The sequence below is a fragment of the Phaseolus vulgaris genome, chromosome 11 (assembly GCF_051622355.1).
Source record: "Phaseolus vulgaris cultivar YP4 chromosome 11, ASM5162235v1, whole genome shotgun sequence".
Lineage (NCBI taxonomy): Eukaryota > Viridiplantae > Streptophyta > Magnoliopsida > Fabales > Fabaceae > Phaseolus > Phaseolus vulgaris.
Window position 1 is genome coordinate 1,037,966 of NC_143508.1, and position 17,257 is coordinate 1,055,222.

General features: G+C 31.3%; 1 protein-coding gene and 1 long non-coding RNA gene across 5 annotated transcripts; both read left to right on the forward strand.

Annotated features, from left to right (window-relative positions):
- The first annotated feature begins 8,109 nt into the window (after positions 1-8,109).
- Positions 8,110-8,913, forward strand: LOC137824260 (uncharacterized). The gene is made up of 2 exons (XR_011083228.2): positions 8,110-8,182; positions 8,636-8,913. It is a non-coding gene; the product is annotated as an uncharacterized LOC137824260 (long non-coding RNA).
- Positions 8,914-10,852: 1,939 nt separating this feature from the next.
- Positions 10,853-15,929, forward strand: LOC137812659 (zinc finger CCCH domain-containing protein 46). Of its 4 annotated transcripts, none has more exons than XM_068614999.2 (10): positions 10,853-11,691; positions 12,057-13,231; positions 13,329-13,508; positions 13,597-13,776; positions 13,873-13,961; positions 14,039-14,287; positions 14,389-14,554; positions 14,723-14,935; positions 15,033-15,110; positions 15,238-15,929. In XM_068614999.2, exons 2-9 carry the CDS (start codon positions 12,270-12,272, stop codon positions 15,094-15,096), a joined length of 2,103 nt encoding a protein of 700 aa, XP_068471100.2. In that variant the 5' UTR covers positions 10,853-11,691; positions 12,057-12,269; the 3' UTR covers positions 15,097-15,110; positions 15,238-15,929. The 4 variants fall into 4 exon arrangements, with proteins under 4 accessions (XP_068471100.2, XP_068470942.2, XP_068471178.2 ...); XM_068614841.2 differs by having other exon boundaries at positions 10,919-11,691; positions 13,597-13,782; XM_068615077.2 differs by having other exon boundaries at positions 11,161-11,935.
- Positions 15,930-17,257: the final 1,328 nt, after the last annotated feature.

The following is a 17,257-nucleotide window of genomic DNA, read 5'->3' on the forward strand; positions in this document are numbered from 1 at the left end:
TTAAAAAAACTTTAACAAAACATGACATCGATGAATATCTACTACAAAATATTAATAAAATTTTAACACTTAGTTAATATTTAAGTAATATTTTTAATATAATAATAATTGAAATTATTTATCTTAAAAAAAATTAAAATATATTAAATTAAATTTATTTTATTTAAATATATTTAAAATAAAATAATTTAAAACAAGATAAGTTCAAATTTAATTTATTTAAATATATTTAAATTATGGTTTTTCTATCGAAATAAAAGATGTATGTATTTTGTGGTTTGGTCTAATTGATATTCGTTTCTAAACCCGCAAATAACATGTGTGGTCACTTTTGGGGTGACAAGTTTTCAAACCGAAGTTGACTCCTTTGTCCTATTTGGCTATTTTTTGGTAAAATTAATTCATTTTTTTCTAAACTTACATTTTTTCAGTTTATCGGGTTGTATGCATTTTGCCAAATATAAATGACTGCTTTTTTGTGTACCAGATGAATTTAAATTTGCATTCAATATATTTTCATGAATTGTTTTTTCTTGATTTAAAAGATTTTATCTTCCACGTTATATTCGTAAGTCAAATCAGAAAGTTTCAGATATGTAAGTCCAAAATTAATATGTCACTTCTGGATTTGGTCATTTTGAAGCTTATTTTGACAACATAAATAACTTTATGGATGCCAAGATTCATAAGCAGCAAACATAAATGAGTGTCGGATCTCAATCTTCAGCATCATTTACAACACATCATTCCAAAATTCATAACTCACTTTTGTATATGACTATATGAAAGTTTAAATGAAGCACGAAAATAATCTTCCAAATATCTAAATCCAAAACATATAACAATCACTTATAGATTTCTGCATCAATAAACAAACATAAAACCAAAACAATATTGAGTTTTAAATAGTACGTAAAATGTATGTCTTAAATGACACGATTTACCAATATAAATTTGATCATATGCTATAGTATAATATTTCAAATGTTCATGATATTATTTTTATTAGAAACTAAAAATGAACTTCAATAATTTAAGCTTGCTATTTGTGTTTAGATTTTTGTAATAACATTTTAGTCCTGAGAAAAGTTGTCAACCACAACTTTGGATTACTCTTTTTTTTTTTTCAAAATAATGTTTTAAATGATAAATTTGAAGTTGTTTGGTGTACAAGTTGAAGCGCAAATCGCACATTTATAACGATGTGAATGGGAAGGCGTTGAACAATCATAATAATTTTTTTTTGTCATTTATCTCTCTTGTATTTTAATTTCTTAAGTGTTCTATTTATTCTATGTTTTTCAATGCTCCTCATTACTGTTAATTTTTATTTTGTCACTTTTTAAAATTTTTTATTAATTATTTATTTTGTTGTAAATTTATTATTCACCAATTGTACTCGTATGATTCGATAAAATGTATTTCTTGTTTTTCTGATGTTCATTTTCTATTAGTACTAAACAACATTTCAGTACAAGAAAATAATGAAATAAAAATAAATTTTAGAGAAAAAAATAATAATCAGTTGTTATGGTGGTTAAATTAATGACTATTTTAAAAACTAAAAAAAATGGTTTCTAAATTAGTTTATAATATTGTTAAATGGTTTCTAAATTGGTATCTAATTAGCGACCAAGGTTTTTGCTACCAAATTTAGAATCTAAATAATTGGTAATTAAGATTTGGTTGTTAATTAGATACTAATTTAAAAACTATTTGATAATAATAAGAACTAATTTAGAAACCATTTTTTTTTAGTTTTTAAAATGGTCTATAATTTAATTATTATTGTAACTAATTATTTTGGTATCTAAAAATTAGTTTCTATTTGATTATTTTCTTTTAATGGTAGGTTTCTATTTCTATTTGAGTCATTAGTGTGCTTGGATTCAATCAATCAAAATATAGAAGAAAAATTATGAATGACAATTAGACATTTTGTATCTTATTAAAATAAAATAATAATATTATCTAATTTAAAGACAAAAGTTTGAAGAACGTTAAATCGTTAACTTATTGTAATTAATGCTAAATTCAGTTTTCTTTCTATAATGGCTGCAATTGATGATGGCAAGCAAGGGAAAAATAGGATTTAATATATCAAAATCATATTTTCTGTAATCTCATAATTTTAATGAGTCATACATTTTTTTTTTTGTATACTGAAAATAATTAATATAAATTATGACTGTAGTTAGATTGGGTCAAAAATTATAAAAATGAACAAGAGAAAAATGTAATCAAGAAATAGCTTAACCCTAACTAGGTGTAATTATCATTTATTAGACCTAAAACTTATTTACAAATCTTAATAAATGTAATCAACATGTTTTTTACAGTTTGTTCTGCATTATAGTTTAGGTATAAGATGAATGAATTGGTAAAACTTATTTACGATTCATAAATAAATGTAATTTACTAATGTCTATATTAATTTTTTTTAATTATAAATTATAGATAAAGTTAATTAAAAAAATAACATAGAAGTGAGTATGACACTTAGCAAGAGAGTGAAGTTAAATAATCACACGAGTTTAGTTTAACTCACTATTTTTGTTTGTAATTTTTTTTACATGTCCATAACACTTAAAGTTAAAGGTTTAGGGTAAGACATTAATGCCAGGAACAAATTGATTTATTTCTTTGAATTTATTATCCTTCAACGTTTTGTCTTAGTGTTTGAGTTATCTGACACTCAAATAAGTGTTTGGTATTCAGATGTAATAAATGTTGTAATAATGATGTATTTTTGTCTTGATGGTCGTGTCTATTTAGATGGTTTTGGTTGACTATTTTATTGTTGGATCGATGTTAAAATATACACTATGATTAAGAGATGTATTACCTAATCTATTGTATGACTTATTCAAAGTTAATATTTCATTTACATTAATACATTTTTCTTGTAATGATAGTCATGATCGACTGGTACACGGTACGAGAATGTCTTGCAATGATCAATTACATATGAAAAAATAGTTGAAAAGTTATTTAAAATTATCTAATAATTGGAATTAGTTGAAAATTGAAAAAAATAACTAGTAACTAAAAGTTATCAATTGTAGAATTCGAAATTGAAATAAATAAAATAAATAAAATTTATGTGAAATTTTGTATATAATTTTTTTTAATTTTATTTCATGGTTAAAATAATTTTGAAATATTTATTATTTAAGTCTTTAATTAATATTAAACTTTTATAAATTTTATTTTCTAAATAACTTATTTTAATTACACTTTTAAGTTCTATTTATTATAATTTTTATTCTATTATTAATATTATAACTTTGTTTTTCTAAATTTAAAAAGTGATTCCAGTTTGGCGAAACTGTATTAAAATATATATAAAAAATCATTTTTGTGAAACTAGTCTATTAGATTTTATAATGTAACATTTTTCGATGTCATATAATTTTTTTTCATAAATAATTGAATAATTTGTTTAAATTATTTAGTAATAAAAATATTAAATCTATAAAAAGCCAATATATTTATTTTTAGCAAATGGCAAAAATAAAATTCGTACGCAGAAGATATAAAAGTATAATGAGTTTAGCATCATAATACTTTTTTTAAAAAAATAACATGTTTTCGCTCAATAGAAAATATAAAACTATAATAAGTGTAACATCATAATCTCTGATCCATATTAATAATCCAATCTTTTTATTTTCCAAGCTTTCGATTTTTTTGGGTCTATTACGGATCTATGGCCCATGAAGGAAAACGCCCCGTGAATCTTAGGCCCATAACTCTCCAACTAAACCCTTTTCCAGCTTTTTAACCTAACTTTTAAAACATTGCAAAATTCTTCGTGCACCTCCGTGTTTTACTCCTGCACCCTTATGTTTCAGAAAATATTAAAATTACCTTTCTCAGCTTTCCAATTTTGGAACGTAGAATCTAAAGACTTTTCATATTACAGAGAATTTAGATGTTAATATTTATGATATTTTTATTCTGAATCGTATAATTCGAAACACAACTTTTTATGGGTAATCCAAAATATAATTTTTTTATTCTAAATTGTATAATATTGAATACAAATTTTGCATGCCAAAATATGCAATTTGGAATCTAAATTTTGCATTAAAGATTGTACATCATGGGATAAATTTTTGAATTATGGATTATACCATTCAAAATGTAAATTTTATATTTTGAAATATATCTTTTAAATGGTACATTATATGTTATGGATTGCGTAATTCAATTTTTTATAAATTACTCAATCTAAAATACAATTATATAAAAGTGAAATATGTTTTAATAACCTCTGAAATCATAAACCTTAAACCCTAAAGTAAGAGAAGAGGACAGAGTGTGTGACTCTACGATGGTGCGCCTGAAAAGATGAAAAGAATGTGATGTGGGATTAATGTTATTTCATCAAGGGCAAAACAGTATTTTCACCATCCTATATGGTGCAGGATAAAACCACGGGGTGCAGAAAGAATTGGCCTCAAAGTGATAGTGGTGTAGTGTATGATGAAAAATATGAGAAGATTTAGTTGAAACAATATTCTAATAATATTTGATTAACTTCATAAATGGAACAAAAACTTGACAATTTCTTTCTGCACCATATCACTTTTAACCTGCACCCTATCATTTTTGAAAATTCTCAAAATTACCCTTATTTTTGGATTTGAAAATCTGAAATAATAAATATAATTTAAAACTAAAAAAAACATTTTGGATAAAATAATCAGGAACACAAAATTGAAAGTGAATTCTGGATAAGAATTTCTAGAATTTAAAAAGTGTTCTGGAAATTTAAATCCAGAATATTTTCAGAAAAAAAAAGTTTTGGAAGTAATTTTTATTCACACCTTTTTTTTATCTAAGATTAATTTTATCATTTTTGAAGGGCAATTTTGTCATTTTAATAATAGATTGGGTGTATGTTAGAATTGATATGGTGCAGGGAGAGATTGCCCAAAAACTTTCCCACTCGTAGCAGTTTTAATAACCCTTTATTGGGAGGTTGTGATCAAAAGTAAAGATTATTTGGACAAAAAAAAACAAAGTGAGTGAGTTGGATTAGACACAAGACCACCCAATAACCTGTCATTATCTCTCAAAATCATTTGTAATTAAAGATTTAGTCTCATATTAGCATCTTATATTAAACCATTTCTGAGTTTTAACACTGATGCTGAAGCCTACTTTTGTCATTTATACAAAATACCTCTTAATCAATACATAATCACATCAAATAATAGAAAGATACACCCTCAATCTCATAAAATCTATATGTAAAAGGTAAAATTTACATTTATTTATATATTATGAAATGTGATAATTTATAGTAAATGTGAAATTTCTAATACATCTCATCACGTCGAAGTTTACATTTATTTATATACTATAAAATGTTTTAATTTATAGTCAATATGAAATTTCGTATACATCTCATCACGTCGAAGTTTACATTTATTTATATACTATGAAATGTCTTAATTTATAGTCAATATGAAATATCTGATACATCTCATCACGCTGAGACAACCAACTCATGCATAAGACTATATATTATGGATAGTTCGGTAACGGTCTTTGATAAATTCAACAAACAATCATTAGGCCCAATAACGATCTGATAGCGGATGATCATCTGATAAACCCAACAAACAATTGTTAGGATATATTTAAAATGACTTTGATATCATATTAAGAATTAGACTTAAACCCTACCTCAATCTCATTGACTTATAAAATAAAGTTTGTACCATTTATATACTATAAAATATCCTAATTTTTAGTCATGTGAATCTCTAACGTCTTATCAATGTTAAAAACTACACAAACAAAAACATAAATCATTAACTATAAACAGGAACTTTTTATGCAGAAGCATCATAGAAACATGTTACATGTGAATAAACATTGAAGTGTCTGAGAGTAATATTTTTGTAGGTGTTTCTAAAGACAGTGGTTAAAAGAGGAATTGGTGAATAAAACAATGGTGTGGGTTTTGAAGTTGCAAGTTGCAGAGAGTCCTTTTTGTTTTGAAGTATTGATTGTATTAAAGGGTGATGTCTGAAAAATGGATATTATTTGTAGTCAGAAACGACAATACTTTGGAAAATGATGTGCACTCACTCAACCAAATACACCCCACGGCATCTTATTCATTCCACCTTTTTCTCTTTCTCTTTCTCTTTCTCTTTCTCTTTTACCACAACATTGCTCCTTCACTCATTAATTGCATTTACTTTCTACCAACTTTTCATTCATTCTTCTCTCTACTTATTATCTTCTCATTTTTCAATATTTTTTCATCATCACTTCCACTATTTAATCACACAAAAACCCTTTCAATACTGACAAAAGTGTATAAGCACACTGTGTGTATAAATCAAGATAAAAGTGTTTTAAGCAGTTTTTATTAAAGATAAAGTGATGAGAATCACAACAATGATTGGTATCAGAGAGGGGTGAGAGATTTATAGCTTTTTTTTTAATACTTTATTTTAACTTATATTCATATTTTACAGTGATATGATCACAAAATGACTGGGAAAAAGCTGCCACCTTTTCAACACTAGCTGTGTTATGCCATCAGAAAAGCTGAAAGATATCTATCATGTTCAGAGTGCAATATTGACAGCAGGTTTTTAGTTTTTACTTATTACAAACAGAAGAAGCTTCAACCAGTACAATATGGAGTTAATACTGGAATAAAGCTAAGTCATCATCAATCATGTTTAAACTCTACTGAGTTAGTGATAATTAAGGGTAATTTTCAAACTTTCTTAATTCTTGTTATGATAATAACATCAACACATTTTTCTGTACTAGGAAACACGTGACAAGCAGTACATTGTGACAAAAAAACACTGATTATATATGCATGTACATAGATCACAGAGTAGAACAGTTCCTGCTTCTTCCTTTTTTATAGTTTAACTACATCTTTTTAGAATATTATTTTCAGTTGTTAGATATTTCTATACTAATTGAAATGAATGTCACTTTTCTCCTTTTCTTAGTCATCATATCTGTGTGGAAAAATGAATAGGAGAATCATAAATAAAACATCTTCCTGATAAATAACCACAGCCTTCAGACTGTGTAACTTCTGCATACTTTTAGCATGTAAATATTTATATGTATGTAGTAAACTTTGGTTTCAGTAAATTCCTAGTTATGCTGTTCAAATACATAGCCTCTCTGCACTTGATCACAAACAACTGCACGAAAATGAAGTTATATTTTATCATCACTGTTGTTAAGAAGTGAACTATAAAACTGGTTTATAAGATAATGTTTGCATTGATTTTTAATATATTTTTCACGTCGAGACTACTAACTCGTGCGTAAAAATATATTTTATGAGTGATCCGATAGCAGGTTACACGATAGATCCAACAAATTTTCGTTAGAATAAATTTTAAATGTTTCTAATACTATATTAAGAACTGAACTTTCAGCCTAACTCAACCTCATAAAACCGAGTTATAAAATAAAATTTATATCCATTTATAAATAATGAAATATACTAATCTCTGATTGATTTGCGATCTCTAACCAAACAAGTGTTTTATATATATATATATATATATATATATATATATATATATATATATATATATATATATCAAGAATATAGCTTTTCATAACTCCAATTATATAAAGTTGGTCTCACTCATTACTAGCAAATTTAAATCTGAAATGTAGAGAATGTCGTTAGTAGATTCCAACTCATTTGGAAAAGTAACTATAGATATACCATCATTTTGGTAGTCCTACTTGAATTTAGGATTGAGATAGACAGGTAGTATATGGTAAGTACAATCCTAAAATCAAATACTGCAGTTCAAAAAAGGGAAAGAAGAGAGTAAGAGGAACATTTGAAAATTTGCACAAGTCATCAAGAGCTTAGACACCACTATTGAAATGAAGAAAATAAAGAAAAGGTTTTGGTTTTTGTGCCATGATTGCATCTCTTTAATGTGGTAACAACTGCTAGAAGTACTACTAGTAAGAGAAGTCACCATCTTCACAAAAATATCAAAAGGGGGTATGGTGTGGGAGTGGTCCCAGGGGAATTGAAACCATATGTCTTTTATTTGGTATTGGAAGCAGAATACTTAACATTTTGGCCAAAGTTAGAGACAGAGCACATGCAGAGGAGCGTGCAAGCCACTTCATACTCATATCTGCAGTGAATGTCAAGGTGATTTTCTCTGTTTTCTTCTGTGCTTTGATTACTCTAAATTAATTCCTGCACTGCTACCGGGAAACAAAGGCTAACCACCCATTAAACAAACCTGCTGTGCTGCTCCTAAGAGACACACATTATCTTTGTCCAACCAAGTTCTTTTAATACAAACACTAACACATTTTTGCTCTAGAGCAAGATTTTTCCTTTAAATTGTGTTGTAATCTTAGTACTGCTTCAATTATAAGAAGTCTTGTTCCTTTTCATTATACCATGTTTGAATTAGTACAGATGTACTAATGATGCAAAAGAAGAATTAATTGAGAGAGATTCTTCATTTTGCTTTACATGTATTTTTTGTGGTGTTCTTTCATTCTTCCTAAATTTAGAGGTGGAGGGTCAGTTTTTTCCTTTTTAATTATTAAATTAGGTGGTTAAGTTTATCAGTGTTTTTTTTTTCTCTCTCAGGTTGGTGGATTGGCAATTTGTCCTTTGAGATTAAGAGACCACAATGATGAAACATGAAAAATCATTGATTCATTATTGTGGTACATGTTACATGTTAACATTTGATTGTTTCCACAAGCAAAAGGGTGTTAGAACATAAGCAAAACTCAAGATCATGTCAATCCAAACCAGCATGGAAATATTCCTGAGATGAGGTGAAGCAACTTTGCAGTCCATTTATGTAGTCTTGCATGCAAATCCATTCCCACCTAATAAGAGAAAAAAAAGTGATGGAATGAACATGACTCATGGCTTCAATTGTTTATCATAAAAGAACACGATGTAAACACATGCAATTCAGCACACACATCTACAAAACAACATATATTAATGACAACTTGCAACAGCACTTGTTTCTTATTAAAAAAATTCAAACATATTAATTAGTACATGATTTAACATGAACATGACACAGTTTGGTATCCATTCTCTAAAACATGCAACACAGAATACGAAATTATAACCACTGTATCAGTCAACAACTCAATTATTATTGTTAAAACCACTGTATAATTTGACTCATAATCTAATGAAAACAAAACCTTAACTAATTCAAGTAATATTTTTTAAATGAATTATACATGTATAGCTTTTAATTTACTAACAAAAGCCTGAGTTTTTCTTCTATAACAATTGCTAAAGGGGTTAATTCACTTTATTATATCAGTAATATGATTAACTTCAAATAAAATTCATCATTTTAAGGTATGGTAAGAAAAAGAGAGTTAAAATGATACCCCAGATACAAAACTATTCATTATTATTTAAAGGAGGCATATATTTATCAACTAAACTAGTATGTTAGGTAATTCAGTTAAAGGGTACAATAATTGATTGAAAATGTGGGAAATTATTCAGCAGAGGCATGAGCTGTCTATTATATATATATATGCTATCTGTTAAGTGCAGCAAATATAATTTTAAAAAAGCTATTAGCAGAAGAAAAGAAAACAGATTGTGTTTAAGATTGCATTGACAAAAACTAAATAATCTAATATTACCAAGCTGTTTGGAAGATGATATCAGTTTCATCACTAAATTGAATTAGAATCATGTTTAAAAATTAATAATACATTACTAATAGGTTTATTATTTACATATTTATATATAAAATTTTAAAGAACACACCAAATTAAAATGAGTGGTAATATATTTACAACTTGAAATATATTATAACTTAAAAAAATATATTTTATTAAAGTAGAGTAATTTTGAAAGAATAAAATTTATTTGATATTTGTAAAAATATACATTCTACTACTTTTTTAAAATAAAATACTATACTATGATAGAATAATAATTTTTTAAATATAAAATTAATGAAACTGCTGTCAAATTATCATTGTTTTAAAATTGCATAGATGAAGTTATGAACTAAATTACATTGACTAAATCACAATAAAAATTTAACATTTTTATTAAAATATATATGTTAGTGTCTAGCATATTTGATTATAAATTAAAAAACAACTGCATAATTCTATTAATTTATTATTTTGAAACAATAAATATCCCTCTTCTACTACAAACAAACAAGCAACTTTTATAAAAGCTATAGTTAAATAACTTTAATTTTTTTTAAAAAGTGTGCTTCATTGGTGGGTCTATTGGTGGTGTGTAAAGACTGAAATAACACAAATTCAAAACACCATTAAATAAGTCTCATGAAAATATACAGACATTAATGATTTTACTCACACATCATATATAAAAGCTTTGGTCAAACATAAAAAATAGAAAAAAATGTGGTTAGTAAGTTAAACCAACTCACAAGTCTATAAATTTTTACATTAAATTAAATTGAAGCCAAATATTATTTTTAACCTAAAGTTTTTAAACTAGTATGATTTCATATATTGAGATGTTATCATGGGTTATGAAAATCTTTTGACTTCAACACTGAATGAAATGTACCCTTGACCAGTCATCAATAATATAAACATTGAAAATGTTTAAATGATACAAGTAATTGCACAAAGATGTTTGATGACAACTTCTTAAGTGTAAAAATTAAATTTTTAAAAGTTGGGTGTTTGGGGTTGGAGTAAAAAAACATGAAAGTAACCACCTTTTTTTCTCACATTAAATCACACCAACAATCATAATAAATTACAAATCTTGGGATAATGGTGAAGGAAACTTTGAGAACAAAGATAGAGTAACAGCTTGTGGGACATTACAAAACAATTAAGAAACAATTCAAATGGGAAATGATGTATTTAATAAATATAATGAGAGATGGAGTGGGGTGTGTTTGATTGGGGTGGCATTGACTCTTCCCAAGGTAAAGAAGACACCATGATGAAATCAAGGCAAAACTTGAGGGCGTGTTGTTCACTCTCCAGTGAAAATTCTGACACTGAGAGAAACCATTGGAGCGTGGAGACCAAACTCTGAGAGAGAAATTGGAGTGAACTGTGATGAGCAACAGAAGCAAAGAAGGGTGTTGAGTTTAGGTATGGTTGTGCTGTGTTTGGAAAAGAAGTGAAAGTTGAGAGAATTGAAAGTAGTAAAAAAGTAAATAAATAGAGAGGGTTGTGAGAGGTGAAGATGCAGTATTTGAAACAAGGATATGGATCTGATAGAAGAAGCACACAACACAACATAACATTATTATGGGGGCACTAATACCACACGCACGCACTCCAAGCGTTTGTTAAAGATACCATGGCATGAGAGGGAAAGGGTCTACATAACACAACATAGAGAAAGTGGGGCAAAGTGAGTGGGAGTTGGGAGAGAGAAGAAAACATTGGCCTAATTGTTGAGAGTGAGAGAGATAAAAGGGCAAATCAGAAATAGTTCAGCTCTCAACTTCACTGCCCACTCATGCCCTGAACCCCATAAAAACACAGAAGGGGCACTGAGGCAATTGATGGTTTTTCTGCTGCTTCTACCTGCAACCATGTTATAAGCAGGGCCGTGGTTTGGCTTTTGTAGTAACTTGACAACCATTGTGTTTGAGGTTGAGGGGTACAACAGCTTTCAAAGACATTAACTTTATTTTCCTTTCATAGGTAAGATCCTACTCTTTTTCCTCATGTCTGCATTTCAATTTTGATTTGGATAAGGTTAGAGATTTAGAAGGAGTTAAATAAGTCGGAGGGAGAACAAAAGAAAGAAAAAAAACCGAACTTGTTTGTTGTAAGGTTGCCCTTCTGTTGTTTCTGCAACTTTTACACTCATTACTTCATTATAGAGCAATTCAACCACCATCTTATGTCCATCTCCCTTTTTTTCAAGTTCTCCTTTTTATCAAAGGTAACTTTTACACCCTTCTCCATTAGTCTTCTCCCATTAATCATCCACACGGGAATACTACTTTTAACACTCAACTTTCTTACTCTCCTTTCTTCTTTAACTTACTTTTCTTTGCTTGCAGGAATATGAGAAAGAAACTCACTGTATCACCACTCATCTCAAGTTGGTAGGTAGGGTTTGTGCGTGGTTGAGAAAGAAACTTTACTTGCAACAGGAGTGAGAAAGATAACCACTAGTGAATAGAGAGAGAGACTCAACCTGAAAAAGCAGATTTTGATTTTTTGGGATAGGCTAGTTTCTTGTGGAACCATGTAATAATCCCTTTTGTTCAGTCATGGATGGTTACGAAGCTACACGAATTGTGTTCTTCAGGATCCAAACTCTGGACCCTGAAAATGCTTCCAAAATCATGGGTTTACTTCTGCTTAAAGACCATGGTGAGAAGGAAATGATTAGATTAGCATTTGGTCCAGAAGCACTTGTTCACTCAGTGATTGTTAAAGCCCGCAAGGAGTTAGGTTTACCCTCGAACTCTCCGCCAACACCCTCCACTCCTCCTTCTCCTTCACCCTTCCTTCCTAGGCAGAACTCTACTTCTTCAAGGCTCAGTGGTATCAACCTCCCTCCTGCTCTCACCATTCCAAACCCTTCTTCTTCATGGCCTACTATGTCTGAGCTTCAAACCCCTGATGGTTTGATGAGCCCCAACCATTTGGTTGTTGGCTCTTCTACTTCTTCATCTTCCTTGTCCTTTTATGCAAATGGAGGCTCAGATCCAATTGATGACTTCCAACTTCAAGACCAGCTCTCTTTCCTGAATGATGGTTCTGCTCCTGCTCACAAAAACAACCCTGATTTGTTTTACCCTCGTCACTCAGACTTGTCTTCAAGTCCTACTGCTGCTTCTGACCCTGCTCTCTTTCCTTCCTACGACTGGGGAGGGTCTCTTCATCGCAGGAGTTGTTCTGTCAATGATGTTTGTTTGGGCTCTGAGGACTCCAATTCTGGGTTGGGGTGGAAGCCTTGTCTTTACTTTGCTCGGGGATACTGTAAAAATGGCACTAGTTGCAGGTTCCTTCATGGTGGACTTGGAGATACTGATGCTGCTTCTCCTGCTGCAATGGTTGGGTCTCCTAGCAAGCTTGAGATGATGGAGCAGTGCCATGAGCTTTTCAGATCTAAATCTTCTCAACAAAGACTGGCTGCTGCTTCTCAGCTCATGGCCTCTTCTACTTTTCCATACACCCCAAAGTGCATGAATTTGCTGTTGCAGCAGCAACAGAATGATACTCAAAGGTACATAGTACTGCCATGCAATCATGTGTTTTGATTAGTGTTGTCTTTGTAAATAGTTGAGGAGTAGGATTCTAATCATGATTTATCATAATTGCAGAGCTGCAGCTGCAGCTCTGATGATGAATGAGGATTTGCATAAATTTGGACGATCCAGGCTTGAAAGAAATGATTTTTCTCTGAACAGTCCTGGAATGATAAACCCAGCTTCCCGGCAGATCTACTTGACTTTCCCCGCAGATAGCACTTTCAGAGAGGAAGATGTTTCAAATTACTTCAGGTTATTGTTGTTTAGCTTTTGCTGGACTCCCAATGCATAGTTTGGTAATGGCAGATATATTAACTTAGTTTTTATTTACGTGTTGAAGCATTTATGGCCCAGTCCAAGACGTGAGGATCCCATACCAGCAGAAGCGAATGTTTGGCTTTGTTACCTTTGTTTACCCAGAGACAGTGAAGCTTATTCTATCTAAAGGAAATCCTCATTTTGTGTGTGATGCTCGAGTGCTTGTTAAGCCTTACAAGGAGAAGGGCAAAGTCCCGGACAAGTACAGGCACCTCCTCTCTCTACTCTTGCGTTATCTTTTTCTTTCTTGTTGTCTTGAGTTATTTTTGAATGTGTTCATGTTTCTTGTGATATCCAGGAAGCATCAGCAGGTAGATAGAGGAGATTTTTCACCAAGTGGTACTCCCACTGGACTAGATTCTAGAGACCAATTTGATCTTCAACTTGGTAGGTTAATGCTTTATTATCTTTTCAGATTATGTTGGTCAAACCTACTCTACTTAACACTTCTTACATGTTTTCAGGAGGCAGAATGTTCTACAATACGCAAGACATGTTGTGGAGGAGGAAGCTGGAGGAGGAAGCTGATTTGCAGCAAGCTCTTGAGCTCCACAGTAGGAGGCTGATGGGTCTGCAGCTTCTTGACATCAAGAAGCATCACCAGGGTGCACTCTCCACTGGAAGTCCAATTCCTTCCCCCACCCACTCTCTCAACATGTTCAACCAAAATCTTCTTCATCCTTCCTTTCACAATATTTCCGAGGCCCCAAGGGGTATATCTCTCTTTTACATTTGGAATGCAGCTGCTTTTGAATTGAACTTGGTGCATTTTTGGGGAGTCTTATGAATTTAGCTTTATGCTATTTGGTTCCAGAGAATGGTTCAACTTCTGCTCCACCTTGTACTGCTTCAGTTTCTGCTGGTCAGCAATCTGTCGACATTTCTGTTGGAAAGGAAGTGGTGGTCAATGGCGAGAATGGATTGAATGAAGGCAATGAGAAGCAGAACTCTGGTCATGAAGATATTGATTTACAAGAATGGTATAAAACTTGCTTTCGTTTAGAATAGCTAGAGGGCACCAGAATAGTAAACACCTTTTTGCACCAAACTCTTTTCAGTCCATGCCAAAAACAATTGTGCATTTATTCAGGTTTTCCTAATTTCCTAATTTGATTGTCCTATTTTAAATGGTTTATGAATAAATACAGTTTGGAGCATAATCTCCCTGATAGCCCTTTTGCTTCCCCAACAAAAGCTGCTGGAGACTTGATGGTTTCCTTCTCTAATGGAACTGCTGAGGCCATTGACACAGATGCCTCAGGTGCATCTGTCAATTCCAAATTTGGTACTAGTGCATTGCTTCCACCAGCATCTGCAATTGACATGGCGACTTTCAAATCCTTTAACTGCCAAATACCAAGGTATTGGCGTCATTACATTTTAGCCTGCTTTTCCCACGCCATGAGTTTTCAGTATCCTTAAACTTTTGAATTTTTTATGATCCTGGTTTGAATTTAGGTTCTCCTCTGGCCATGGAACTTTTGGGATGTTCCCAGGCACGGGTGGCCCGATTGGCATTTAGTTTCCTGAGTTCAGGTAAAAGCTAGTTTGGAAGTTTATGTTGATGAAGTTCTGTTGCATGTTGTCTTCAAGGTGAATAGGTTTGTTGTTTAGTATATTAAATTTGGATGTCGGTTTGGTCTTTTTTGTGCAACATTTACAGGAAATGAAAGATGACTAAACAAACCTGGACAAATCAGTTGAGAACCACCACCACCACCACCACCATGACGGCCATCACCATCAATCATTAATACTATACTACTTACAACCATACAAAATGCATACGGAAAAAGCAGTTGAGTAAAGGAGGTGGGACAGGCATTCCCCTTCTTTTGCTATTAGCATTATTGTTGCACCATTTTCTTTTTATCGTATCTGTAGTAGCTGAATGAACCACAGGTTAAAATAACACAGAAAGAATCACCAGAGTCAAATGTGTAATAGGAACTCCCAAGCACTGTAATTTCATCTCCTACCCTTGGTTATGTAGTAGTGTAGAGTGTTAGTTCTATGTTGTTACAGGTATAATTTCAAGTCTTTGTATAGCTGGAGCATTTCCCAGAGAAAACTTGCACAGATGAAGTGGTAAAAGCAAAAAGGAAGTGGTTCATAACTCCAAGGCTGATTCAACCCCCCCTTGAAGGGTAACTTGAATTTGAAAGCTAGAAGTGAGGAGGGTACTGTACAATTGTTAATCTTAACTGATTAAAGTTCAAAATGGAGTTTTTTTAGCAGGGAGGTTGTGTTTAATCAGTTATGCTTGTACTTCTACTTAGTTGTTATACACAGTTATCAACCCAGACAGAAAAGAAAGAATTAGAAAGAAGAATCAAAAGTGAGTTTTTAGACTAATTGGTCTATTTGCCCCCTCTTGTGAGCTTTTTTATTTTAGAGGAGAATTTGTCTCTTAGTTCTTGCAATTATTTTTGCCTTTCAATTTGTAAATTGGTGGGGTCTGTCTTTTTTTTTGCCATTATTGGAGAGGAAAGAAGGGGGTCCAGAATGTGCACCATCACATGGGGTTGCTGACACTGCAAGTGGGCCACACACATTTATATAATGCCAGGTTGTGTATAGGCCCTACCCACCAGCACCTACCCATGTGAGTGATGCCACTTTTCTTTTTCATCTACCCTTTAATTTACAATAATAAAATATGTACCCTTTAGTTTATCTTTCATGACTGGAAAGGACATGCATAGAGATCTAAAAGTGGGGTAGATGCCCCCACATATGACAAAAGTGTCCAGTTACTCGAATCTTTGGGGCTCGATGGTCTTATGAATGTGTGTGACCTTGGCTGAGTCACTGTGCTTTGTTTGTTTAACTTGCTCTCTTTCCAGTTTTCAATACTCTCCCAAGTGTTTCTGAAAAATTAAAATGATAAGCTCCATGTTGAAAACTAGAGTCACCTTAGTTGCCTTTAATGACCACAAGCGACAATGTTGCTTGGTTTATGACCTTAGTTGCCTTTAAATTGATCACACTAAAGATTAGTTTTAGCATGTATCAAGTTGTCTATTACAGCAGCCAACAACAGGTTTAATGTGTTTGTCTTTTTACCTCAAAAATTTAAATATTGGTATCACTCCATAAATATGATCATGCATGGAAACTAAATATGGTCTTGAATTATCAAATGCTTCACTATATTTGAGGTCTAAGTTAATATTTACATGTCACAGTTCAGCTCAACCTTGCACTTTAAATAGACAGATGGACCAATTAAATAAATTATGGTGAATAAAGTATGAGAACTTATGTTGTCAGAACACAAAACAAAACCACAGTACACGTTGGTGCTGTAGTTAACATCCCTAAAATGTAAACAAGGTAGTTCACCAAAACAGTCATTAATTGCTCACATTTTTAAGACAGTAACACCAAAATACAATGTTGGTAAGTAATGATCTCGTCAAATCAGACAAAAATTTGGTCAGAATGCATGGAAGTAGTAAGGTGTGCAACATTAACCAACTCCTTGTAGTGACTGCAACTGCAATCATCCCAACATGCTTGCTTGAATTGTAGATTTGTAATTAAATGGCTTAATAGACATTAAATGTAATGCCTAGTAGCTACATGTAAGTTGCTACAGTTTACTAGGACCAGTAAAAGTTGGGGGGAAAACACCAGTATCAATAACCAACTTATTTTAAAATAGACACTGCTTTCAAAGT

Excerpts from the sequence above, each read along its gene's own strand:
- LOC137812659 (XM_068614841.2), top strand. The coding sequence starts at position 12,270 with ATGGATGGTTACGAAGCTACACGAATTGTGTTCTTCAGGATCCAAACT. Across the intron at positions 13,783-13,872 it reads AAAGTCCCGGACAAGTACAG|GAAGCATCAGCAGGTAGATA; the intron begins GCACCTCCTCTC and ends TGTGATATCCAG. Across the intron at positions 14,936-15,032 it reads TTTAACTGCCAAATACCAAG|GTTCTCCTCTGGCCATGGAA; the intron begins GTATTGGCGTCA and ends GTTTGAATTTAG.